General features: G+C 50.6%; 2 protein-coding genes and 1 long non-coding RNA gene across 3 annotated transcripts in view; 1 reads left to right on the top strand and 2 right to left on the bottom strand.

The window, feature by feature from the left end:
* Positions 1-5: 5 nt before the first annotated feature.
* On the bottom strand, positions 6-9965 carry LOC134031932 (putative protein MSS51 homolog, mitochondrial). The gene is made up of 7 exons (XM_062475692.1): positions 9870-9965; positions 6990-7167; positions 6402-6551; positions 4493-4617; positions 3416-3979; positions 841-934; positions 6-624 (listed from the first exon to the last, which is right to left on the bottom strand). Exons 2-7 carry the CDS (start codon positions 7145-7147, stop codon positions 426-428), a joined length of 1290 nt encoding a protein of 429 aa, XP_062331676.1. The 5' UTR covers positions 7148-7167; positions 9870-9965; the 3' UTR covers positions 6-425.
* Positions 1408-13449, top strand: LOC134031935 (uncharacterized). The gene is made up of 2 exons (XR_009931965.1): positions 1408-1565; positions 12823-13449. It is a non-coding gene; the product is annotated as an uncharacterized LOC134031935 (long non-coding RNA).
* Positions 13253-26494, bottom strand: part of capn15 (calpain 15) — a 38390-nt gene continuing 25148 nt past the window's right edge. Inside the window, exons 4-12 of the mRNA XM_062475694.1 lie at positions 23036-23219; positions 22716-22939; positions 22383-22508; positions 21530-21682; positions 19461-19622; positions 18757-18986; positions 17550-17713; positions 16881-17059; positions 13253-15261 (exon numbers count right to left, since the gene is read on the bottom strand). Coding sequence (XP_062331678.1) covers positions 15084-15261; positions 16881-17059; positions 17550-17713; positions 18757-18986; positions 19461-19622; positions 21530-21682; positions 22383-22508; positions 22716-22939; positions 23036-23219 — 1600 coding nt within the window. The 3' untranslated portion in view covers positions 13253-15083. The remainder of the gene's footprint in view (positions 15262-16880; positions 17060-17549; positions 17714-18756; positions 18987-19460; positions 19623-21529; positions 21683-22382; positions 22509-22715; positions 22940-23035; positions 23220-26494) is intronic.

Genomic DNA, 26494 nt, shown 5'->3' with positions numbered 1-26494 from the left:
GTAGGCAATACAACGACATTTCATTTATTGCAACTCAGAAGGCTGAGTACAGAATATAACATCAAGTGGGATAATAATTATGCATTTACAAGTTGAGTCCACCAGAGTGCGGTGTTCCCTTTCTTACCCATCCCTATTTGTATCGTCTCAATTATTATTCAGTCGTTATAATGTCTAGACATGTTCTTGTTTTAACCAACACACATATAACAAAGCAAGGTGTGTACATGTTTGATATGCCAGTTTACACAGACAGACAAAACATTGTTTAATATTTTGTTTAACAAGTTTAATCTCACACAAAACCCAGATGAATCACCACGCACTAAACACCATAAGTAACACTGTAAAACGTATTTTAACAGTCCAATAAGCGGTCTCCAACAGTAAAGGAATGTTGTAGGCCCAATGGGCATTTCAGTCCACTACTGGCTTTCCTCTAACTTGTTTCTCTCCAGCAGGCCCTCAAAGTACACGTAGTGGGAGTTGCAGTACACCAGCGGTCTGTTGGGACAGGACTGGACCTGCTCTGGTTTATGAGAGGTAAACGGGTTTGGCCCACTTCCCTTGATGTTCATCTCCAACTCCAGTAGGATTTGTAGCGAGGAGGTCAACTCCATCTCACTGTAGGCAAGCATAAACACACAAACACACACACACACACACACACACACACACACACACAGAGATACACACACACAGAGAGATACACATAGACCCACACACACATTCACACACAAATGTTACTTGATAAAGCATGCTTTGAGGTCAGGTTCAAGCAAGGTCTGTGCTGACAGCATGTGAGGCACACAGGACAACAGGACATTTTGTTGGACTCACCTGAACAAGCTGAAGAATGACGGGACCTCGAAGTCTCTGAGTAGCAGCAGGGTGGGCAGCCAGCCCTCCGCCAGACCCTGATTGGCATGGAAACCTGCCATGACAACACACACGCACCACCAGTCAGCTAGTACAACAGGTATTATATACCGCAGAGCCATTAACCATAGACGATTAGTTAACAAGAAAGTTAAGCTATTATGAATGAGAAAGTATCGCCACAACCAGAGAACTTTTGTCTCATTAGGACAATCCTCCCCTCCCATCATTCCTTCACCTCTGGTGGGCTGGAATTGTTGTAACTTTCCAACATGTTTATCCATCTCTCCTCCCCTCACGTGCAGCAGACATAATCTCTCACGCCAAAGCATTTCTCTAACAAAAAAAACGACAGTATACGAATGAGCTCAGGGTGGCCAAGACTAGTGTCAGACAGGGTTACCCAAAACGCTAGCCTCCCTCGAACCCCCTCTGTCACGCACCCAGGAACCCTGTCTGGGATGTAAACACAACTAGGCAGGAGTGTGTGTCCAGATGGAGGTCTCATATAGCCTGATACAGGTGCAGGGTCTGGGCAGACTGCAGCCCAGGATTATGTTGGCACACCAGGAGGATCATATTCTACACTGTCTCGCCACAGAACACCAACCTTAGAAGGAGATGATTTGTATATGAATAATGTATGCTTTGATAGGCACACCGCAAGATAAAACATTCAACACAGGGTAAGCGTTTAGAGTTTAGGCTATCTGGAGATAGAGTGACAAGGAGTTCTGGCTGTTAATGACTACAATGACTTTTTGGCCATCTTGAGTTTGAAACAAAGGCACTTTGTACTGTCAAAGCCTTTCTTGTTATCGGGTTTAATCTTCAGTTGTGTCTGTGGGGTTAATACGCCAGAGTAAGGGGAGAAGGCAGCACACATGGATGGTCTTTGAATAGCTTAGTTTTCCATCAGAGGGACAGTAGACAGACAAGGGCCGGGTTTCCCAGATTCGTTAAGAAGCTCTTAACGCTATGAGCTTCTTAGGAGCGTTCTAAGAGCGTTCTAGAGCGTTCTTAGAACGTTCCTAAGAAGCTCTTAGCGTTAAGAGCTTCTTAACGAATCTGGGAAACCCTGCCAAGGTGTTTATATTGTGTGTGTTGTGAGGTGTCTTCTTACAGGCCCTTCGTGGGGTGAAGCCTCCACGAGGTGACAGGTCAGTTCTCTTGGAGGATTCAGGAAATTCAAACCATGTTAGAATGTGTCCTATCCCACTCTGACGCTCCACCTCTTTATCCCCCGCCCACTTTTCCCTTCTGGGATAAGAGCAGACGCTCTTATCCAGAGCGACTTACAGTAAGTACAGGGACATTCCCCCGAGGCAAGTAGGGTGAAGTGCCTTGCCCAAGGACACAACGTCATTTTACACGGCCGGGAATCGAACTGGCAACCTTCTGATTACTAGCCCGATTCCCTAACCGCTCAGCCACCTGACTCACCTTTTATCATTTCTTCCTACATTTCTCCTTTTCTATCCTCACTGCATCTCCTCTGCCTAGCTTCAAACCCAGACGCATTTCCCTGCCTCCTCTCTCCCCTGTTTCTCCATTGGGAGGTGCAGTGCAGTGTTTTGCCAGGTTTGCAGTATGAAATATGGTCAGGCTGTCAAGTGGTTTACCAGAAGATGACTTAGTCCTAGTATATTTAGCTCCCTCGAAGCCCGCAGTGATAACTGAGACAGGGGATGGAGCCTGGTTAAGGGGGGCTCCACTTCTGCTCAGCAGGTTAGAGAGGCTGGAGACCCAGGCAGCTGTCAGAGGGGTGGTGGAAGGGTGGTGGAGTGGTTTGGAAGGTAGCCCTGTGTGCAGCTCAAATTAATTTTAGCTACCAATACCCCCCACCCCTACCGCCTGGGAGTGGCTCATATATCAGGCAGCTAACACCAGTGGCAGTTATGGACGTTTCTGGATTCAAATGAATCCAGAAATGATGATTGGTCGTGACTTTTTGCAGGTTGTAATGTATGGGAAATCTGAACCATAAAGATAGTCTTGTTTTTAATTTGTTTTGCAACCGAGGATGCGAGTGGCATTTAGATGGCTTTGGCAGGATAGTTGGGTCTTGTTGTGGTGGAGTTTGGAAGGGAATGGAGCTGAAACTCGCTTCATTTTCTTTACAGCAGGCTGGCTATGGAGATTGTGCTGAGTCCAGGGCTCTCTAGCCAGATCGGCCCCAGCTGTCACCATTAATCACCCAAATGTCTAATAAATGTCTGGCACAAAATAGATTGCCCCAAAATCTAGTGAGTTACCTCTCCCCACTTATAACAATCCACCCTTCAACCCTGGAAAAGGAGACGGGAGGTCAGAAACCTGGCTCTGAAGGAATTTACTTTCACTCTCCAAGACTTCTTAAGCTTGACCCGGGATAATAATAGTAGCTGTAATCAGCGAGTGTACTAGTGCCAATATGAAGGAAAAATACTGACATGTTCTACCTGAATTTATATTTTAGGATCATATAAACACATGGCCTTATGATTGTGTATAACTAGATAACGGAATTTTGAACAGAAAATTTAGATCTATTTACCTGGGTGAAACCCAACCACCAGATCAGGCTTGGCCGCTTCCTCTTTCTCCACCAGGTCCTCCCAGAACTGGTGGTAGAGGCCCTTGTAGGCGCTGATGTAGACCCTCTGTCTGGGCCCGAACGCCCTGAGAGGAGGCCTCATAATGGGGCCTTCCACCACCTCCGGCCCCACCATCACCACCTCCAGACCCTGGTGCCCAGGGAACATGCGGTTGAGCTCGTCATAGTCTGTCAGTCTGGCCCCCATGGTCTCAGTGAGACCCGCCCCTGCTATATGGACGGTGAGGGGCTTAGAGTAAGGGTCCAGGCCGAACCGTTGAATCGCCATGCCAACGGTTAGCACGCGAGACAGGAACTCGCTCTCGACCCGCCATATGGACTCTCGGAGGTCTGTGACCTCCGGCCTCGGCCTGGTGACGTTCTTCCAGAGGTTGCCCATGTTGCTGCATGACAGGACTGCATCCAGGCGGGGGGTGAGGTCCCCCTGCATGGCCAGCCAGTCGTCCCAGCCCCGCACCTCAGGTGCCGGCCTGGACCACTTCTCTGTGGTGAACGGGAGGTCTCCTGGGAGGGAGAGAGAGAGACAGAGAGAGAGACAGAGAGAGAGAGAGAGAGAGAGAAGGAGGGGGAGAGAGAGAGAGAGAAGGAAGGAGGGGGAGAGAGAAGGAGGGGGAGAGAAGAAGGGAAAGAATGGTTATCCGCTGAGTAGTGAATGCTAAGTTAGGCATGATTATAGCGAGCACTCATTCGAATCACATAGTGTAGTTTTCACGGCAAAAAGACAGAATTATATTAAAACAAACTAAAAAGAAATTGAATATATAATACATATATTATATATTATATTGAATATATATATATAATTGAGAAAAAAAGAAAACAAATGTTTCTTCGATGGATCCTTGTGGCACCCCGTTTATGACTTTTCATCATTTCCGGTACTTTTTCTAAGCTCCATACTGTATTTTCCAGCATTGTTAACTGGGATGTGTTTGGACTGCATTATCAAGCTGCTTTCAGTGAGTTGTCTCATTCAATCGAAGGAACAGTCGGGTCACAATGCCACAAACGTCTCACCTGCAAACATGAGCCACTCCACCAGCCGGTCAATAGCCACCAGTCGTAGCTTCTTACAGACTTTCTTGTGCTCGGGCCAGTCCTTCACCTGGCACTCCTTCGTGCAGTAGTACACGTTCAGACACCTGGGGGGTTTCAAGGGTTGGAGAAGAAGAGGAGTAACAGAAGCTGGAGGATGGATTGGGGAAGAATTTTTAGCACCGTCGGAACTGTCACGGAAAATCATGAAACAATGTCATACACTTCAATCAAATCAAATCAGCGTTTCTTTGTGAAGCTCTTTATACAAGCAACGTCTCAGAGGGATTCATTTACGTCGACAGAACTGCCCCCTCAGCCAAACTACCCCCTCAAGGAAGACAAGGCTCCAATCAAAATTCCTCCTTCAGTATCACATCAGAGGCCTGCTCCTCTGACACTGAGACTTGTTTGTGTCTGTGTATATTAATAGTGAATGACACAAGTCTGAATTCATGTCACTCAGTCTTCAAGTGTGACCTCTGCTGTCAACGGACAACTTCTCATTAGAGACTGACAGATTCTGTTCTGTTTTAGAGAACAGCTGGTGACAAGGTAAGAGCCAGACTCTAGGATGGAATTTACTACTGAATATGCAACCTTGAGCTTGTGTCGGACTTTAGGTGGTGAGGTAATGGCTGTGTGATGCCCACCTGGCACCTTTCCAAGGCAAGGATGCCCTCTCACTTCAGTCACTTTGAACCTGGAGGGACTTTTACATCAGTATGGATTCATTTATTAGGCACCACTATCTTTGAATCAAGACATTCGAATAACCAATACACGATCAGTACTGGACACAGTCAAAGTACCAAAGTAGATGGATAGATGGCTACTTTGTTCATCCCGTTGGGAATTTGTGTAAAAGCAAGCCATTCCTCTTTCAAATGCCGATTCAATAAGCCTGTGAAATAATTACGTTAACAGCATCATGACACATTGTAAACTCAGCCATTAACCAGAGTAAGAGAGCTAAATGTTTAAATTGATCTAAATTTCCACTGCGGGAGTAATCAAATATTAGGAGAGCTCATAAAGAAATGTTAATAAAAATAAGTTGATATTTAAGGACGTTGCTTAGTGCTAGGGTTGTAACAGTCCCTTGGTTCTCATGGTGATAATCCTCTGATGCCAAAGGCCTTGCCACCACTCTAGAATTGTTGACATTAAACTGGTGCCAAGTGTAAACAGTTCTGTGTCACCTAAAAGTCTGCCATTGATCCCTTGTGTGAGAAAACTTGAGGCAGCTGAGAATTGCAAAGAAACTATTGGGAACTCCAGTGTGTGTGTTCATGTGCGTGTGTGTGTGTGTGTAAGTTGGGGGGCTGAGTGTGTGTGTGTCTGTGTGCATTAATGTGTGCAAATGTGAGTCTGTGAAAACAAGCAAGAATCAGATGGCCTTGTGGCTTCCACAGAACAATGCTAATGAAAGACCTGTCTACATGTGTGTGTATACATAGCACTGGCTTATCCCTCCATTTGGTCCATTGTTGTGTTGAAATATGATGGTGCCGATGTGCCATTATCAACTGCCAGTCTGACTAGGATTTCTGCTACTCACTCTCTCAAAGTCAGAGTTGCTGAGAGATGAGCCGGGGATAGAGAGATTTGTCATATGGGTTTCTGGCTGAAGTCCAGTCTACCACTTTGTCTGCAACTAGAATATTTGTCATGTTTGTGTTTTGATTGTGTTTACAGTGTGCTGGCTGTCATTATATGGAAGATAAATAGAACAAGATTAGAGTTGATAGGAGATCTTTCAGGCCTGGGCTCATCTATGAGGTAACTAGATTGTGATAAATAATTACTAGTGCAGTTTATATGAGACAGTGGGCCATAAAAAAAAACAACAATCTACTTTCGATCCAGCACCTCCTGCATTGTCACTCACTTGACACAGCGTTTCAGGGTCTGTTCCGCTGGGAGGTGGTCTGGGAGCTTGTGACAACCGGCACAGAACTTAAACGTCTCCTCCATATTCTGGAACATCTCCTTGTAGTTACGGAAAGCCCCTCCTTTCTTCTTCCCCTCCATAGCAGCCCTGGCGTGAGAGAGTGAGAGAGAGAGAGAGAGAGAGAGAAGTATATAAATACATAACCAGTATGTAGAGAGATGGACAGAAAGAAAGACAGACAGAAATCTAAGACAGCACATACATTTACATATTTAGTCGACGCTCTTATCCAGAGCGACTTACAGTAGGTACAGGGACATTCCCCTGAGGCAAGTAGGGTGAAGTGCCTTGCCCCAGGACACAACGTCATCTGGCACGGCCGGGAATCGAACCAACAACCTTCCGATTACTAGCCCGACTCCCTAACCGCACAGCCATCTGACCCCATCTGACAGTACTACATACTTTACCAAAATACCAGACGTAACATTACAAATAATACATGCTGTATATGCATGGTTTCAGTTGGCTTGGTTGTCACTAACCAGGTTTAAGAGGTCAGGGACACCTTCCTGTTCTGCATACCTGTACTCTCCATAGTCCTTCATGTTCAGCTTGTTGAGGATTACCCTGGAAAGCCCTGGAACATTGGAATCCAGAGAGTAGAAGCCCTGCTGGTCTGAAAACACCCCGTAGGGCCCCGGGGCGTAGGACTGCGGGAGAGCTGGGGCGGGTCCGGACATTGGGAAGGTGTTGCTTCACGCTGGCAGGAGACACGATGAGAGGGAAGACTCTCCATCATCTGTTGAATGTTTTGTTCACTGAGTGTGTGTATGTGTGTGTATGTGTGTGTATATGTGTGTGTATGTGTGTGTATGTGTGTGTATATGTGTGTGTATGTGTGTGTATGTGTGGATTTTATGTTTTGTTGGGTTTTTTTTTTGGCGAGGATATGAGGAAGATCTGAATCTTACACGAATCGTGATATAAAAAGTTTCCTTCATGAAAGCGTGTGACCTAAACACACTGTCCACAATTATACACCAACCATTTTCTCCTCAGCATTGCTATTACCAGTCACTGATACGCTGAGATATTAGATATGAGATATTATAGCATATCCTGGCTACGCTGGGCAAGGCGGGGGTGGAGGGAGGTGGCAGGGGTGGAGGGAGGTGGCAGGGGTGGAGGGAGGTGGCAGGGGTGGAGGGAGGTGGCAGGGGTGGAGGGAGGTGGCAGGGGTGGAGAGAGGTGGCAGGGGTGGAGGGAGGTGGCAGGGGTGGAGAGAGGTGGCAGGGGTGGAGGGAGGTGGCGGGGGTGGAGGGAGGTGGCAGGGGTGGAGGGAGGTGGCAGGGGTGGAGGGAGGTGGCAGGGGTGGAGAGAGGTGGCAGGGGTGGAGGGAGGTGGCAGGGGTGGAGAGAGGTGGCAGGGGTGGAGGGAGGTGGCAGGGGTGGAGGGAGGTGGCGGGGGTGGAGGGAGGTGGCGGGGGTGGAGGGAGGTGGCGGGGGTGGAGAGAGGTGGCGGGGGTGGAGGGAGGTGGCAGGGGTGGAGGGAGGTTGTAGGGGTGGAGGGAGGTGGCAGGGGTGGAGGGAGGTGGCAGGGGTGGAGAGAGGTGGCAGGGGTGGAGGGAGGTGGCGGGGGTGGAGGGAGGTGGCGGGGGTGGAGGGAGGTGGCGGGGGTGGAGGGAGGTGGCGGGGGTGGAGGGAGGTGGCGGGGGTGGAGAGAGGTGGCAGGGGTGGAGGGAGGTGGCGGGGGTGGAGGGAGGTGGCAGGGGTGGAGGGAGGTGGCAGGGGTGGAGGGAGGTGGCAGGGGTGGAGAGAGGTGGCAGGGGTGGAGAGAGGTGGCAGGGGTGGAGGGAGGTGGCAGGGGTGGAGGGAGGTGGCAGGGGTGGAGAGAGGTGGCAGGGGTGGAGGTGGCAGGGGTGGAGGGAGGTGGCAGGGGTGGAGGGAGGTGGCAGGGGTGGAGAGAGGTGGCAGGGGTGGAGAGAGGTGGCAGGGGTGGAGGGAGGTGGCAGGGGTGGAGAGAGGTGGCAGGGGTGGAGGGAGGTGGCAGGGGTGGAGGGAGGTGGCAGGGGTGGAGGGAGGTGGCGGGGGTGGAGGGAGGTGGCGGGGGTGGAGAGAGGTGGCAGGGGTGGAGGGAGGTGGCGGGGGTGGAGGGAGGTGGCGGGGGTGGAGGGAGGTGGCAGGGGTGGAGGGAGGTGGCGGGGGTGGAGGGAGGTGGCAGGGGTGGAGAGAGGTGGCAGGGGTGGAGGGATGTGGCAGGGGTGGAGGGAGGTGGCAGGGGTGGAGAGAGGTGGCAGGGGTGGAGAGAGGTGGCAGGGGTGGAGGGAGGTGGCAGGGGTGGAGGGAGGTGGCAGGGGTGGAGGGAGGTGGCAGGGGTGGAGAGAGGTGGCAGGGGTGGAGGGAGGTGGCAGGGGTGGAGCTTGCACGCAGTCTCCATTAGCTACGCCCTTGTAATGCCTCCAAAATCAGTCAGCCAGCTTTCTGCCCTTGATGCCAAATCCCGTTTGGCCACAGCACAGCCAAGCCCCTGGCCTACGCTTCCACCTGCATTAGCACGGACTTTGTGCCAGATATTTTAAGTGTTGTAGCAGTCATGGGGATGGGGTGGGGGGTGGGGGTGGTGGCATGTCTCACATCCCCACACTACAGCTCAACGCAAGTAAGACGCAATAGACTGTTAGATAAAAATATTTAGGCTGTCTTATTTTTTGGGTTGCTGTGAACTCTGTCTCACACACGGACACGAAATACTGAATGGCAGGAATCAATAACTATTCCTTTAGAGCAGTCTTTTCCACGTGGACATTAAGGAACACTATATCTGATCTCTCTCAGCTTGTCCCAGGGAGGGTGGTTTCCCCCAGCAGATACTAGACGAACTGAAACCCTATCTGGGTTAGCTCCAAAAGCATGCAGAAATGCACTCAAGGCACAATGTTCCCAGACATTTCCATGCCTGGCAGGTGTTTTAGTTATAGCTCCTATAAAAAACAAACCAGGCTACACAGACCTACTAGTACTAATGCAGTTCAGTCCAACTGGTTAAACAGAAGGAGGCATGAAAGTATTTTCATTAGTAATACAAGACTTTAGTCATGTCAGAACCGCAAAACATTCAATTGCATAATTAAGTAAAACCTGTGGGGTTTTTTAAATCCAAAAATGGGCTTCATCTTTAATGGAGACAAATTGAAAGGACAATCTAATTAGTTCTTTCAAATCTTCACAATGATGGAAAAACTTGGAATTAATAGATTTCCCATGAGACAAAGTTTTAATTATTGCTTCTCAAATTTCTGGCCAAGAGGTCAATCATGTCTCCACATAAGTCTGGCTAATTTAAACACGATCCCATCTCTGTGTTCTAAATTTAAAATAAGACAACCGTCAGTAGCTCTGACGAAGCCAACAACCTTCTGCCTGTCCTCAAGCAACATTCACAACTCCTGTCAGTACACAATACCTGCTCAGCTCACTAGACAGGCTCTTCTTCAGGAAGGAACTGCAGTCTTCGATGGATCCTTCTGGATCATTCTCTGTCCGTCTCTCCTCTTCTCTCCCGCCCCCCCCCCCACACCATGTCTGTCTTTCACTGCACACCCCCCCCCCTCTCTCTCTCCACAGCGGAAGTGCTGTGATTGACAGGGTCCACAGGTTGGAATATGCAAGAGCAGCAACCCCCCTCCAGAGGGCTGGGTGTGAGTGTGTGTGTGTGTGTGAGGGGGGAGGGGGTAGTGAAACCAATCTCCCATGAGCTGGGTAGGGAGGGGGCAGAGTGATGAGGCTTCACCTTTACAGGGTTCCTGACATGGGGGTGGAGGGGTACAGGAGCGGAGGAACGGGGCGAGAGAGGGAGACGTGGGTTGGGGAGAAAGAGAGCGGAAGAGGTAGAGAGGAAGGGACGAGAATGGACAGAGGAGAAATGAAAGAAAGAGAGGGGAGGGTGGGGAGGAGGTGGGGTCGATTAGTAAAGATGGAGGTTGGAGGCAGGAGGAAGCTAGGGTGAGGTTGGAGGCCCGGAGGGGGAGGGCGGGAGGGGGAGGGCTTGAAGGCCTGGGACAGAGTCGGAGGCACATGATGACCTAATGTTGCTTCTTATGGTTCGTCAAGCCTCATGTCCACTGGAACACACCTAGGAGGTTCTAAGTGACTGAATATATGACATCTAGTGGTCGGAGGCAGAAAAAAACACTAGTTTAATAGAGGAAACTTGCGGGGAGAGAGAAGACAAGTTGTCTTTGAATTGATTACATTTAGTCATTTAGCAGATGCTCTTATCCAGAGCGACTTACAGTAAGTACAGGGACATTCCCCCGAGGCAAGTAGGGTGAAGTGCCTTGCCCAAGGACCATCCATCCATCCATCATCTTCCGCTTGTCCGGGGGTCGGGTCGCGGGGGCAGCAACCTAAGCAGGGAGACCCAGACTTTCCTCTCCCCGGCCACTTCCACCAGCTCTTCCTGGGGGACCCCAAGGCGTTCCCAGGCCAGCCGAGAGACATAGTCCCTCCAGCGTGTCCTGGGTCTTCCCCGGGGCCTTATCAGATGCCCGAGCCACCTCAACTGGCCCCTCTCGACGCGGAGGAGCAGCGGTTCTACTCTGAGCCCCTCCCGGATGACCGAGCTTCTCACCCTATCTCTAAGGGAGAGCCCGGACACCCTGCGGAGAAAACTCATTTCGGCTGCTTGTATTCGCGATCTCGTTCTTTCGGTCACTACCCACAGTTCGTGACCATAGGTGAGGGTAGGAACGTAGATCGACTGGTAAATAGAGAGCTTCGCCTTTCGACTCAGCTCCTTCTTCACCACAACGGACCGATGCAGAGCCCGCATCACTGCGGACGCCGCACCGATCCGCCTGTCGATGCCCAAGGACACAACGTCATATTTCACTTCCAGTGAATCGAACCAGCAACCTTCTGCTAGCCCGATTCCCTAACCGCTCAGCCACCTGACTCCCTTACAGTGGAAGTGTGTAAGCGAAATGACGATGAGCTTTCCTTTTAATTAAAAAACCTTTATTTGGTCCATTGGAACCTGAGATTGAAAATTAAACGTACATTGTTTTTTTTTTTATACATATTCTCATATATTTCCCCCCCACAAAATCAATAAAATACTCTTTATATCACATTCCTGACAAACAAGAGTTCCATTGTATTACAGCATCAGGTTTGTTTTGATTGATCTTTTTTACAAAGTAAAATGCTTGGATCACTGGTTCTGGTTGTATTAGGTATCGGTGTCTGTACAATTTACAAGGAGACAACCACAGAGATCTACTGTAGACAAGAGGATGTTGGCTGCTGGATGAGTCGTATGTGTGCTCAAACCTCTGGCTATAGCCACAAATGAACACCAGGGGGTGCCACTGCTGCAAGGAAGAGTCTACCACAATTCAACAAGAAGATAGATTTCACAGGACAATGGAGAATGTCAAAAAGACAATAATAATGATGATTTAAAAACATTTATATAATTAAAGAAATCAAGCACACGTCCATGTAAAGTGAAACAGCAACAGTAGTTTAGGACTGTGACGCTGAATATTGAGGTGTCTTGATTTTACATATCAGTGCAGGTTCAGTTTTTGACAAGCTAGTCCCACTGGGCTAAAAAGAAGAAGAAAAAAAAAACAAGAGAAAAAAAAAATCCATGAATTATTCAACATTCCTTTTCTTATCACTTATTGATTGATTTTTCATTCAGTATCCTACAGTTTCAACACTAATATATCTGCCTTTCATCCTGGCACATCCAAGACAGTAGAATAATCGCTTGTGCTTTAATCAATTAATTTGTACATCAAACAATAAATAAACACACTGAACAGACAGCTTGGCTGTAGTCACGCAGAGCCAAGCTGACATTGGGTGAGCGGTCCACATCACCCTTTAGTTTGGAACACAGTGTGCGTCATTAAATCTGTTTGCTACACTGACCCGAAGCTGACTTCCTCAAGCCTCTACCGATTGGCTGTCCAACACGTTTCTAGTGGTTACGTTGTACAATACCCCGTACATTACGACACTGTAAGGCCATGAGCAGCCCACATGGGTGAAACTGCTTCAGGAGATCATTAACAGAGATACCATAAAGGGTCAATGGATACAACTGGTTTATCTTAAAATTATTAGGACAAAGAACTGCATTGTTAACGACAGCATTCCGACGATCTCTCAGGGTCCAATTAACGGAATACATATTTCTGGAAACTGCATTCTAAAGATAACGAATGCTAAGATCAAGTATAGCTGAAAATCATTAAAAAGGAACGTCCAAATCTTAAAAAAAATTACAAACTAAAAAAAAACATAGAGGGCACTCAAATTGGCCTTCCAAATTTCAAGTTTTGCCATTTCACTACATTAGAACAAGTCAAGTCTTAACTGACAAATCTCTCCTCCCTTGTCTGCAGGCTGAGACTGTACCGTTTAGTTCTCTGCGGTCTCCCTCCCTCCGTTTCAGAAGGACTGAACCATCTCAACTCCAAACATGGGACTTATGTTGTCTGATTGAAGCAGATAGCGGCGGCATGAAAGGGGGATGGCGGCGGTGACATCGGAGGAAAGCGGTGAAATCTCTGAGGCCGTGTCTTACGGCTCTCTAAGCATCCTGGGAAATATGGCACACAATGTACGGGAGCCACCGGGGGGGATCAAACTACATTCTGCATCGTTTCCCTATCCAACGGGACATGAATGTGTGTGTGTTCAAGTTTATGATGAAGACAAGTGTGAGCGCATAAATGTGTATTTGATTGATAGGGAGAGAAAATTGTGTTTTATTATTTTTGTGTTTGCCCAATAAAAAGTAATTTACGACAGAATAACAGACTTTGTTTTCCTGTGCTGTAGCTGTGCCCCCCAGAGAGCTCCGATGTTCAGACACACCAAACAAACTAAACGCTTTTAAAACTCATTCACTCAGATCCAGTTCCTCTTCAAAAAAAGATCCCATATCAGATGCCTTACAAATCAATTTCAAACAATCACAGCTTCTTCAAATATTGTAACAGTACAGAGCTAAAGGGAACCAATGACAACGCGGAACTGAGGAAAAAAAAAATGACACGGAAACTATCCACTTACCTACACTAACTCTTCAGACCGCAAAGCAGCGCTTCTCCATTAAGATTATCTCCCGTCACAACCAGACCTCTCAAAGTGAACCCAGCGGTGCTGTCCGCGACCCATCCGTCTGCCTCCAGAGAGCCAGCCGTCTGCCTCCAGAGAGCCAGCCGTCTGCCTCCAGAGAGCCAGCCGTCTGCCTCCAGAGAGCCAGCCGTCTGCCTCCAGAGAGCCAGCCGCCTGCCTCCAGAGAGCCAGCCGTCTGCCTCCAGAGAGCCAGCCGTCTGCCTCCAGAGAGCCAGCCGTCTGCCTCCAGAGACAGAATCTGCAGTCACTCAAATAGAGGTGGACCCACAGACAGAATCTGCAGTCACTCAAGTAAACCAACCTGCCAATGGGATGAATACACCGTTTATAGAATAATCTCTGACCCTTCAGCAGGTATCCCTCCTCCACAGGGGTTAGAATGACGGAGGAAGAATAAAGGTTCTGTAGCCTCTGTGTTGAGGAGCCTTTGCTCCACAGAGAGGCCAGCATCTCCCCATACAGGGCTCAAGCTTCATGGCTGGGTTCAGCAAGGTGGAGATACAACAGCACTGGACAGCAAAAGCTCCAACCAGCTCAGGATAGGTTACCTAGAAGACCAGCTACCACAGAGGTGATGAGTTTCATCTGCAGAGAGAGAGAATGAGAGAGAAAGAAGGAGAGAGAGAGAGATAGAGGGCTGCCTGTGCACTGTGTAGAGAGCGACCTTGGACACAGTACCTTACAGATGGCTTGGTGGGTAATTCAAGAGCACGCACGTGCACGCGCTCACACACACAGACACACACACGGACAAAACAGCTAAAGAAACGTGTAGATGTGTAAAAATTAAACAAATCCTTTTCTTTAAAAAAAAGTCATATAAAGATTATGGATCAATGATTGTGGTATTCATGTAACTGATTGGGTTTGGCTCATCAAGTACCATGTTTTGGCGTTGGGGGGGCCCCCCACACCACTATCAATAGTTGACAACTCCAGAGACGTGGGGGGGGGAGAGTTCCCCCCCCCCCCCAAAGACAACCCCCTCCAAGATCCACCCTGTACGCAGCGCTGGAGGAGCGGGTCAGACCAGGCTGGCTGGAGCTGGTAGATTGGCTCAGTGGGGAACAGCCAATAGTGGCTCAGTAGTTACAGCACTGCACCCCGACCTTCGACCTCAGAAGAACAAGGGGGGGGGGGGTCATTGTCTGGTTTTTGAGGGGAATCTCCACGTAGAGGAACCGGAGGCGTTCTGGTCCATGTCTGTTTGTCAGTCCCACACACAGGGCTCTTGCTGAGGGAGGGACTACTCTGGGCCCCCCACCACCCCCACACCACCCCAGAATGGCACGTTCCATTTCTGCAGGATCAGGGAGGGTTTGGCTGGATGGGGTCCTCCTCACACCGGGATGAAGGAGGAGGAGGTGGAGGAGGGACAGCGTCATCCTGTCCGTGTTTGATCCCCCTCCCCTCTCCTTACATGTTTCCACCACAGCCCCCCCCCCCCCCCATTCCTCCCTCCACCCTCGTCTAAAGTATAAAAGTGTCAGCCTAGGTGTGTGTGCGCTGGGGGGGCGGGTGGTCATAGAGGCCGGGGCCGATGGAGGCCGTCGATGTCGGGGGTGAGCTGGGGGCTGTGAGTGGCCTTGGTGGGGGTCCAGTCCCCCAGGGAGGCCTGGGCAGCCTTGCGGTGGGCCAGTCTGTGGGTGATGGAGAAGCCGGCGTTGCCCTCCAGCTGAGACAGCACTACCAGCACCTGCCTGCAGGGGGAGCCACACCCAGAGGAACACAGCAGTGAGGGAACAGGACAGTCACTCTGGTACACACACACACACACACACACACACACACACACACACAAGTATATACAGACACACACACACGTATATACAGACACACACACACACACAGACAAGTATATACAGACACACACACACGTATATACAGACACATGCATACACACACAAGTATATACAGACACACACACACGTATATACAGACACACACACACACAGACAAGTATATACAGACACACACACACGTATATACAGACACACACACACACAGACAAGTATATACAGACACACACACACGTATATACAGACACATGCATACACACACAAGTATATACAGACACACACACACGTATATACAGACACACACACACACAGACAAGTATATACAGACACACACACACGTATATACAGACACACACACACACAGACAAGTATATACAGACACACACACGTATATACAGACACATGCATACACACACAAGTATATACAGACACACACACACACGTATATACAGACACACACACACACACAGACAAGTATATACAGACACACACACACACGTATATACAGACACACACGCACCCTCAAGTATACACACACACAGCCTAGCAGACGCTTTGTCCAGAACAGCGAGTGCACATCAGTTATTCTCTGTGTACCTGACAGAAACGGAAGGCTTGCTTCAGGCACTGAGTGCTGCTTCCTTCCATCAGCTCAGTCCTGTTTCAGCGTTATTTACATTTAGTCATTTAGCAGACGCTCTTATCCAGAGCGACTTACAGTAAGTACAGGGACATTCTCCCCGAGGCAAGTAGGGTGAAGTGCCTTGCCCAAGGACACAACGTCATTTGGCAATGCAGGGAATCGAACCGGCAACCTTCTGATTACTAGCCCGATTCCCTAACCGCTCAGCCACCTGACTCCCTTATGAAGAGCTCCTAACGAGAGCAAACACAGGTAGACTGCGGGAAACCTGCTCTATCCTAATGCTCGAAATCAAATAAATCACAACACTAAGTGAGCAAAACATTCTTATAAACAACACCATGTTTCATAAAATCAGCCTAACAAACTGGGCTAAGTCTTGTCTTAGTGTTTAATGAGCAGGAGGCCTCGTGTCGGGAGGAACGGAACCATCAGGTGGCTGTCTGGTGCTCATCCATGCTGGGGTTTAATGGTGGCGTGCACGGATGATCTCCCAGAGATAATAAAGTCCTTAGACATTCTCATTTCATAGCACTGTCTTTAACAGTGACATTACAGTCATTCATGAGTGGAATTTTTAAGTCCAGTTTCATCTGCTATTTGCCTGGTTTTTAAGTGCTCCTTTGGGGAATCTGATTCCATTCCATTTTTCTAATTCCATCAAATTTAGGTCTCACAACAGTCCTGTTCCATTGAATTAGCTAGGAACACTGGAATCAATCTGGCATTAGCCTTCTAGCATGGTGACGTTTAGGTTCTATACGTGGAAGTGTGGTGTGTCTGAATAACTGAGTGTGTGTGATGATAGTGTGTGTGTGTGTCAGTATGTGTGTGATGATAGTGTGTGTCAGTGTGTGTGTGTGTGTGTGTGGCGTACCTGTGCAGTGGCGGGACGCTGTCGATGGTCTTGAGGCTGCCGCGCGTGGACACCACGTTAAAGCTGTCGGTGCAGTCACATGACACATGGAGGTAGTACTTGGGGTGGCGGTTCTCCACCACAACGATAAGCCCCGCCCACCCGTGGGTCAGGTAGTAGCACGTCATGCCCTCGCGGCCCTGAACACACGCACAGTCATGTTTTAGTGCATGTTCAGTCTCCTCAGACGACATGGTCAACTTCCTGTTGGTGAGCTACAGCACAGCTAGAGGAGACCCACAGGGAAGCATTCAGCCTTTTATTGAACTATTATAAGTCCATTTAATGGCAATTACACTACACATAAGCCACTTTTATCTCAGTATCTGATTGCACTATGTTGACCACTCATGCTGCTCCTTCTTATTCTATTTTTATACATACTTTATATTTAAAAATTGTTTTATTTTTAGATTGTTTAGTTCTTAGAAATAGTTAAACTTTTGTACTTTTACTAATTTAAGATCCATATATGTTTATTGTTTGCACCTCCCTGCCACAGAAAATTCTGTGTTTGTATAACATACATGGCGAATAAACCAAATTCTGATTCAGCTGGAACATTAGTGGGTCGCTACCATTTAAACACGAGTCTTTTGCCAGTCAAATGTGTGTGTGTGTGGTCCTCACCTCGTGCCTCTCTCCCTTGTTCTCCGTCAGCAGGATGATGGCGTCGGCCAGCGTGGTGGGCGTGGCCTCCACCTGCTCCACCATCACCTGTCTGGAGCTGTAGATGGCCAGGATGTACCCTGGGAAATCCTGCAAGGGCCGGCGGCCGCTGGTGGGGCTGGACACTACGAGGGGAGGGGGGAGAGGGGGGGGTCAGTGAGGTCATCTCACTAGAGCTTTTATAGATGTTCAGTTCAGCACATGCTCTGCCCTCGTCGCCCTGACGACACCAGGACAAGCCCAACATGCGCCGCTTCACCTCATCTACCAAGGTCATTCTGTCCAGCCCAAGAGCTGTAAGATACATTTATTCATTTAGCAGACACTCTTATCCAGAGCCACTTACAGTAAGTACAGGAACATTCCCCCCGAGGCAAGTAGGGTGAAGTGCCTTGCCCAAAGACACCGTCATTTTAGCATGGCCGGGAATCGAACTGGCAACCTTCAGATTACTAGCCCGATTCCCTAACCGCTCAGCCACCTGACTGCCATACGTCGATGCAGATACACACCTGGCAGATGACCGCTTGTGTGTGTCATTAATTCTGCACAGCGAAGGCCGTGTTCCCACAAGACAACCCGGGAGCTCAGTCAGTCAACGACTCCAAATGAAATGGCCATTATGGTTCTATTATGAATGATTGGGCCATTCAGTAAGGGCAAATCATTCTCTGCTCAGAAAGCTTTTGCAGATTCTCTTGTCAGTGAATACGCTGTGAGTGTTGGTGTGTATGTGCCCAAGTGTGTGCGTGTGAATTCAGTTGTGTGTGTGTATGTATATGTGTCTGAGACAGTTGTTTCATCTGGGAGTGCATGTGTGAATGCAGGTGTTTGTGTGTGTGCGCTGGAGAGATTGTGTGTGTGTGTGTGTGTGTATACAGGGTAGTAGCTAGTGGGTGTGGGACCCCCTGTGGTGTCTACGCAGAGTGTGCGTAAGTGAGAGCCTGCTGCTCTGCTCTGTGTGTCTGTGTGTACGAATCTATGAATGACTGTTTACCCACACAGCCCTCAGCGCCCAGCGTTTCTGTGTATCCTGTCGATTTTCCTAGAATATGTGTTTTGTGTTTCTGTTTCTTGACTAGCTGTGTGTGTGTGTGTTTTCTTAGAGTAGCATACTTGCGTGTGTGTGTGTATGTGGTGTGTGTGTACCTGGCGTGTGTGTGTGTACCTGGCGTGGGCGGGCTTCCGCTGCCGTTCATCTGCCAGTGGTTGAAGGCGCAGCAGACGAGAGCGTACTCTCCAGGCTCCAGCATCACGTCGCAGCCCACAAACTTCTTGACGGCCCGCTTGCTGTGGGCCAGGAGCCGGCCCAGAGTCAGCTTGTTCCCACTGCCGAACGACGCCCGGAACACCATGATGCACAGGTCCAGCAGGTGGCTGTCCGCCGTGTCCGACCTCCTGGGGGGGGGGGGGGGGGGGGGGGGAGAGAGATTATTCAGACTGAACTGGCTAGATGCCAGGAGTCTCACCCTAAAAACACAGGTCTGAGACCAGAGGACAAGCTGGGAGACACAAACACACACCTGTTTGGTTTGAGAATACACGGATGTCTAGAGACAAAACACATGTCATACATTTACATTTACATTTAGCAGACGCTCTTATCCAGAGCGACTTACAGTAAGTACAGGGACATTCCCCCGAGGCAAGTAGGGTGAAGTGTCTTGCCCAAGGACACAACGTCAGTTGGCATGACCGGGAATCGAACTGGCAACCTTCGGATTACTAGCCCGATTCCCTAATACACTAATACTCTCCCGTCATACACTCTAACTCGCCACTGAGGCAGGTAGTGTGTGTGTGTTTATGGTACATGTGTGTGTATGGTGTGTGTGTTTATGGTACATGTGTGTGTATGGTGTGTGTGTTTACCTGCTGCCCTCCTGGAATAGAGCGAACTCCAGAGCAGTCCTCTCCAGCACGGTCAGGGCGGTGACCGTGATTGGTCCGCTGGCCCTGGAGGGGAAGCTGCCCTGGAGACGTACTTCCTGCCAGTCAGAATGGATCTTACAGATGTCCACCGAGTCAAAGTACCTGGAAGAGGGGGGAGGGGGAGGGAGAGAGAGAGAGATGGAGGGAGGAGAGAGACAGAGAGAGAGAGATGGAGGGAGGAGAGAGAGACAGAGAGAGAGAGATGGAGGGAGGAGAGAGAGACAGAGAGAGAGAGATGGAGGGAGGAGAGAGAGAGACAGAGAGAGAGAGAGATGGAGGGAGGAGAGAGAGACAGAGAGAGAGAGAGATGGAGGGAGGAGAGAGAGACAGAGGGAGAGAGATGGAGGGAGGAGAGAGAGACAGACAGAGAGAGAGATGGAGGGAGGAGAGAGAGACAGAGAGAGAGATGGAGGGAGGAGAGACAGAGAGAGAGATGGAGGGAGGAGAGACAGAGAGAGAGATGGAGGGAGGAGAGACAGAGAGAGAGATGGAGGGAGGAGAGAGAGGGGTGGATGAGAGAGGAATAGTGTTGGTGTGGAAGGAGAAGAAAGAAGAGGAGGATAGAGTGTCAGAAAGCGTCACAACACTGACTGATGCGCACACACACAGATAGTTCCATGTTAAGACAGACAGGCAGGAAGGACCTCTAGCGATAAGACTCAGGAGCCAATTAGCAGATCAAGCAGAGACACCCCAGCTACTAATACCAGCCACCAGCTACACACACAACCACCCCCACACATCTACACACACACGTTTTAACAAGAGCGTAGTTGGTGATATTTTCAGTGTGTGGCCTTAACTCCTTCATTGGGACTCTACCTTGCTGTGTCTGAAGCATGCAGTCACGCATACACACTAAGGCAGCTTTCATTAGGCTTAGAACACTACAGGTAGAGCACCAACCACTCAAATTAGTTTCACTCTCGTACTATCTCTCACACACAACTCTGTCCCTCTCGCCCCCTCTCTCTCTGTCTCTCACACACACACACACATCTGACACACACACACTGATCTGTTTACCAGTTGATCAATGTATTCTCCCTTGAAGCAGAGGAAAACATTTGCCTTGCTAATACCTCAGCCCTCCTTCAAAGCCAGCGCCCCCAGAGAGACGCCCTCTCGCTGGTTGGCGGCGTTTCATCACATTCACCGGCGGGGGCGGGGGGGGGGGGGGGTTTGAAAAGCATGGAGAACACACACACACGCAAAGACTGTCTGGGAACGCGCACACACACCTCGTAGCGTCCCCATCGTAACGCGCCGGTGCTTCCTGTCTGACGGAGCCTTTCCAGGAGGCTGTTAACCCAGTTTAGTCTGGGATGACATCACTACGCTGTCACTTCCCTCTTCGCACAACAGCCAATAGAAACAAAACAGAGCTCCAGGCCTCCAGTAGCCCACAATGCACCACTCAAGGAGAGGCGGGTTGACAGAACAGACGAGACGGCAGCCAGCCAGGAAGCCAGACAGACAGGGCTCTGGGCCTTGTAACCCTGACACCAAGATTAGCATCACACACACATCCCATACATGCAGGGCCCCAGTATCGCACGGATCATTTGATGGACAGATTGGACATCGATAAGACACACAGACATATCAGAGCTCTGGGCCTGCAGCTGAACACTGCTTAATGCTCATTTGATTGATAGGAAGGACAATACCCAGACAGAGAGACAGAGACAGACAGAGAGAGAGACCGAGACACAGACAGACAGACAGAGAGAGAGAGAGAGAGAGAGAGAGAGAGAGAGAGAGAGAGAGAGAGAGACAGACAGAGACACAGAGGTGGTTGTGCTGTGACCTCTCCTCTCAGACAGGGTGTGCCAGCTCCTTCTTCAGGACAAACCAAACAGACAAGATACAACCAGACTGCATTCCTGTCCCTTAAACCAACCCAGCACAGACTCAACCTGTCTGAGAGGCACAGGATTCATGGACACACACACAGTCACACTCACAGAACCAGGACCTGTGTGTGCTGTGAGGTGCGGAGGTCGTACTTGATGAAGTCGGTGTACTCCATCCAGAACACTCCGTCACTGCTGCCGTGAGCCATCAGCTCGTGGCGGAGGTGCTGCGGCCAATCAGGCCACTCGTCCGACCAGCTCCCGTTCCATGAGAAACGCCCCCAGGGGTTACGCAACCGCAACAGTCTGGAGGGGAGGGGGGGGGGGGAGAGCAAGAAGTTATGAATAAATCCATATATGCCTGTGCACATCTGAGAGCAGCTGGAGTGTTCCTCTCATGTCATTTGAGAGGGGGGGGGTGTGAGAACCATGTCCCCTCAACCCCCCTCCCCTCAACCCCCCTCCCCTCCCCTCACCCCCCCTCCCCTCACCCCCCCTCCCCTCCCCTCACCCCCCCTCCCCTCCCCCGCCCCACCATCCCCCACACTGAGAGGCTGCAAGTGGTTGTTGAGCCAATTACCAGCCTCGGAGTTCAGACCTGGGCCCATTTCCTCAAGTAGGACAGAGGAAGCATCCATGATAAGGCTGTCAGTAACTATCCCCCCGTCAGGGAAGTATCTCTCCTGCAGACACACCTGTCCCCTGCCCCACCTTCCTCTCTCAAACTTCTCCCTCTCCTTGTAGGGCACCCAGCTAGAAACACACTGATCTGGGGTCAGTTTGGTTTGGCTGTTTGTGTTTGGACTGATCTGGGATCTGCTCTAGTGTCTGGAGATTGTGTCAGCTCCTGTGTGCAGCAACATGGCATCAGTCTTCTCACAAGTCTGTCAGAGAAAGTGTAAATGACAACCTGAGGTCCCCTCCTCTCCCCCCCCCCCCTCTCCTCTCCCCCCCATCTCCTCTCCCCCCCCCCTCTCCTCTCCTCCCCCCCCCTCTCCTCTCGTACCTATATCCCTGTACATCCCGGACGTCCAGGATGGAGTAGGCGTGTCGGGGGCGGAGCCCCAGTGACTCATAAACCACGTCATCCACCTTCATGTTGCCTCCCCCACACGACGCCCCCATCAGGAACCTGGAACACACACACCCAACCACACACACCCAACCACACACACCCAACCACACACACCCAACCACACACACACCCAACCACACACACCCAACCACACACACCCAACACATTAAAATCAGCACAACGAAACCCAGAGAAGTGGAGTCTTCTGGTGGGGGCAGTGGCCCCTCCCCCGAGCGCCCCCCCCCCCCCCCGCCCCAGACGCACCCCGCCTCCTTGGAGCTCAGCATCTTGGCCCAAATGAGGTCGGTGTCGATGGGCTCCTCGCGGGGGTTGGTGGAGCTGACCTGCAGCATGAGCGAGTCACAGGGGGCGCCGGTGAGCGTGGCCAGGCCCTCGATGGCCCGGCCCGCCTGCAGGGCGAAGTAGGAGCCGTGGAGCTTGGCTAGGGCCTTCTCTATCAGGGCCACCCACAACTGCTTCCTCTGGGCCTGGGGAGGGGAGGGGGGTGTTACAGATACTACAGCCAGAGAGGAGGTTTATCACATGAAGGGAAGGGCTGGTATCTGAGTGTGTGCGTGTCTGACCTGGGAGAACAGCAGGTATCCATACTCGTCACAGGGCAGCATGTCGTCTACCAGGACGGTGATCCAGGTGCCGTCTTTACACAGCCGGACCTGGTACGCCCCGTCCTGGCAGATCCCCCGTGTGATCATCACTCTCTCCACCAGCTCTGGACGCTCTGCCAGCACGGCCAGGGCACTCAGAAACCTACGCACACGCACACGCACACGCACACACACACACACACACACACACACGTCAGTCGGGCTGATGGAGAGTCAAGCAGAAGAACAGGCAGAGAACACAGAACCTGACGGCCGGTTCTCCTGGGGTTCCCCTGGCTCCAGCCTCTCACAGCTAGTAGGAATGCTGTCACTCACCCTCAAAAACACTCTCACCCTCACACACACTCTCACCCTCACCCTCACACACACTCTCACCCTCACACACACTCTCACCCTCACACACACTCTCACCCTCACACACACTCTCACCCTCACCCTCACACACACTCTCACCCTCACACACACTCTCACCCTCACCCTCACACACACTCTCACCCTCACCCTCACACACACTCTCACCCTCACCCTCACACACACTCTCACCCTCACACACTCTCACCCTCACCCTCACACACACTCTCACCCTCACACACACTCTCACCCTCACCCTCACACACACTCTCACCCTCACCCTCACACACACTCTCACCCTCACACACCCTCTCACCCTCACCCTCACACACACTCTCAGCCTCACACACACTCTCACCCTCACCCTCACACACACTCTCACCCTCACACACACTCTCACCCTCACCCTCACACACACTCTCACCCTCACACACACTCTCACCCTCACCCTCACTCACACTCTCACCCTCACACACACTCTCACCCTCACCCTCACACACACTCTCACACACACTCTCACCCTCACACACACTCTCACCCTCACACACACTCTCACCCTCACACACACTCTCACCCTCACCCTCACACACACCCTCACCCTCACACACACCCTCACCCTCACACTCTCACCCTCACACACACTCTCACCCTCACACACACTCTCACCCTCACACACACTCTCACCCTCACACACACTCTCACCCTCACCCTCACACACACTCTCACCCTCACACACACTCTCACCCTCACACACACTCTCACACACCCCTGCTGCAGCCTACATCCCTGTTTCCAAGCAGACGTGTATTAATAGAGCCATCCCATCTGCTTCAGGGAGCGATGAGCAGTGGCGAGCTGGCCATTTAGACCAATGAAAATCCAATCACATAAAATAATCTAATCAAAATCAAATTACTTTGGAGCCAAACGAGAGAGCGGCGGACTAGGACGTCTCTCTCAGCTCCAGGTCAGCAGGTGATTGGCCCATATGCACTGAGACATGTGTTTTCATTGGCAGTGGGACTTACGGACCTAATGTTGAGTGTGTGTGTGTGTGTGGGGTGGGAGGAGGGGAGGGATTCAAAGATGGAAATGTGGGTTACATCCTGTCATGAGTGAGAGCGAGTGTGCAGTTCGAGCTCTGGGGAGGGTTATTTTTGAGAGGCTGCAGCGTGTGTGTGTGAGAGTGTGTGTGTGTGTGAGAGTGTGTGTGTGAGTTAGGGCGAAAGGAATTGAGGGAGTAAAAAGAGACAAATAAAACAGAGTGAAAGCAGAGAGAGAAAAAAAGGGGGAAGAGGAGAATCAGTGAACAGTGTGAGAGTCAGAGGATGTTCTTCTGTGAGTGTGTGTGTGAGAGAGTGTGTGCGTGTGAGAGTGTGTGTGTGTGAGAGTGTGTGTGTGTGTGCTTCAGGGAGACAGAGTGCGTGTCTAACAGAGGGTGACTAAACACATCCAAGGACGTCCAAAACAAGGGCGTGCAGATAAAGCCTGAGTCCAGACCTACATTCTCATGAATAATCCTCCAGTCACGAGCTGCATCTCTACATCTGGCTGCTCTCCCTCCCTCCCTCCCTCCCTCCCTCCCTCTCTCTCTCTCTCCCTCCCTCCCTCCCTGCCTGCGAGTTTATCTCTTCACTTCTCAGTGATGAACTGAACAGGCCAGTACAGCTCGGTTTTCAAAAGGTCAGTTTTCTCCCTCCCTCCCTCTCTCCCCCTCCCTCTCTCCCCCTCCCTCTCTCTCCCCCTCTCTCCCCCTCTCTCCCCCTCTCTCCCTCTCTCTCCCTCTCTCTCTCTCTCTCTGTCTCTCTCTGTCTCTCTCTGTCTCTCTCTGTCTCTCTCTCCCTCTGTCTCCCTCTCTCTGTCTCCCTCTCTCTGTCTCCCTCTCTCTGTCTCCCTCTCTCTGTCTCCCTCTCTCTGTCTCCCTCTCTCATTTATCCTAGTGACTTTGAGAAGAGACTTTATGAATCACCTGTACAACACTACACTAGTTTCTGAGGGGCTTTTTAGTGAGTGGGTCCAGGCAAATATCAATGCGCACACACACACACACACACACACACACACACACACACACACACACACACACACACACACACACACACACACACACACACACACACACACACACACACACACACACACACACACACACACACACACAGAAATATTAGTGTATGGTATCTCACCAGCAGTTTCCCAGAAGCCCTTGCAGGATGTCCGAGGGCCGCGGCGTGCGAAAGACCGACCATTTCACTCCCCGGTCTTTGAAGTTGTTGCAGTTGATCTCATGGGGGCGGAGCCACTTCTTGATTCGCTGTTGCACGCTGTCTCCCTCGGGAAAGCCAACCGAACGAGGGCCTGGAGGAAAACTGTCGTCTACGAAGTTCACCACATTCTAAAGAAAGAGGGAGGGGGGGGGGGGGTGGGTGAGAGAGAGAGAAGGTGAAGAGAGGAAAGAGAGAGGGAGAAGGAGAGGAAAGAGAGAGAGAAAGACAGGAGAGAGGAAAGAGAGAGGGAGAAGGAGAGGAAAGAGAGATGGAGAAAGACAGGAGAGAGGAAAGAGAGAGGGAGAAGGAGAGGAAAGAGAGATGGAGAAAGACAGGAGAGAGGAAAGAGAGAGGGAGAAGGAGAGGAAAGACAAACACTTCATTAGCCTCATATTCCGAGAGAGACAGCATTTTCAGTAGAGATTTCATGGTGCCTACAGGGGAGGCATCCACAGTTCACTCAACAACAACATTCAACAGAGAGGTTAGGAAAGTTCCAGAACATACTAAACCACAGAATACACACAAGCAGAGCGAACATCACGTGACTCCCAGACGTGTCGAAACAGATACATCTATATACAGGCTTTCTCTCTCAAACATTTCATCAGACGCCGCCCTCCCAGGCTGCTGTGTGGTTAACTTTCAGACAGATGCTGATTCAGGGCCCTCCAGGCCACAGGAGGAGGTTCAGCAGGCGAGGCAGAACAGGAACAGACACTTGCCTCCGGGAACGCCCCCCCTGCTGCTAGCATGTTAGCATATTAGCACGCAAGGATGCCCTCGGCGCTCCACCCAG

The sequence above is a fragment of the Osmerus eperlanus genome, chromosome 12, assembly GCF_963692335.1.
Source record: "Osmerus eperlanus chromosome 12, fOsmEpe2.1, whole genome shotgun sequence".
NCBI classification, from domain to species: Eukaryota; Metazoa; Chordata; class Actinopteri; order Osmeriformes; family Osmeridae; genus Osmerus; species Osmerus eperlanus.
The sequence above is the reverse complement of the archived record's forward strand: the minus strand, read 5'-3'. Positions and strand labels throughout refer to the sequence as shown.

What these genes read in the sequence shown, in the direction of transcription:
- LOC134031932 (XM_062475692.1), bottom strand. Translation starts at nt 7,147, where the DNA reads ATGTCCGGACCCGCCCCAGCTCTCCCGCAGTCCTACGCCCCGGGGCCC. An exon ending in GGTGGTTGGGTTTCACCCAG is followed by an intron (nt 935 to 3,415) that starts GTAAATAGATCT and finishes TTGTCATGGCAG; the next exon opens with GTTTCCATGCCAATCAGGGT. An exon ending in TCATTCTTCAGCTTGTTCAG is followed by an intron (nt 625 to 840) that starts GTGAGTCCAACA and finishes GCTTGCCTACAG; the next exon opens with TGAGATGGAGTTGACCTCCT.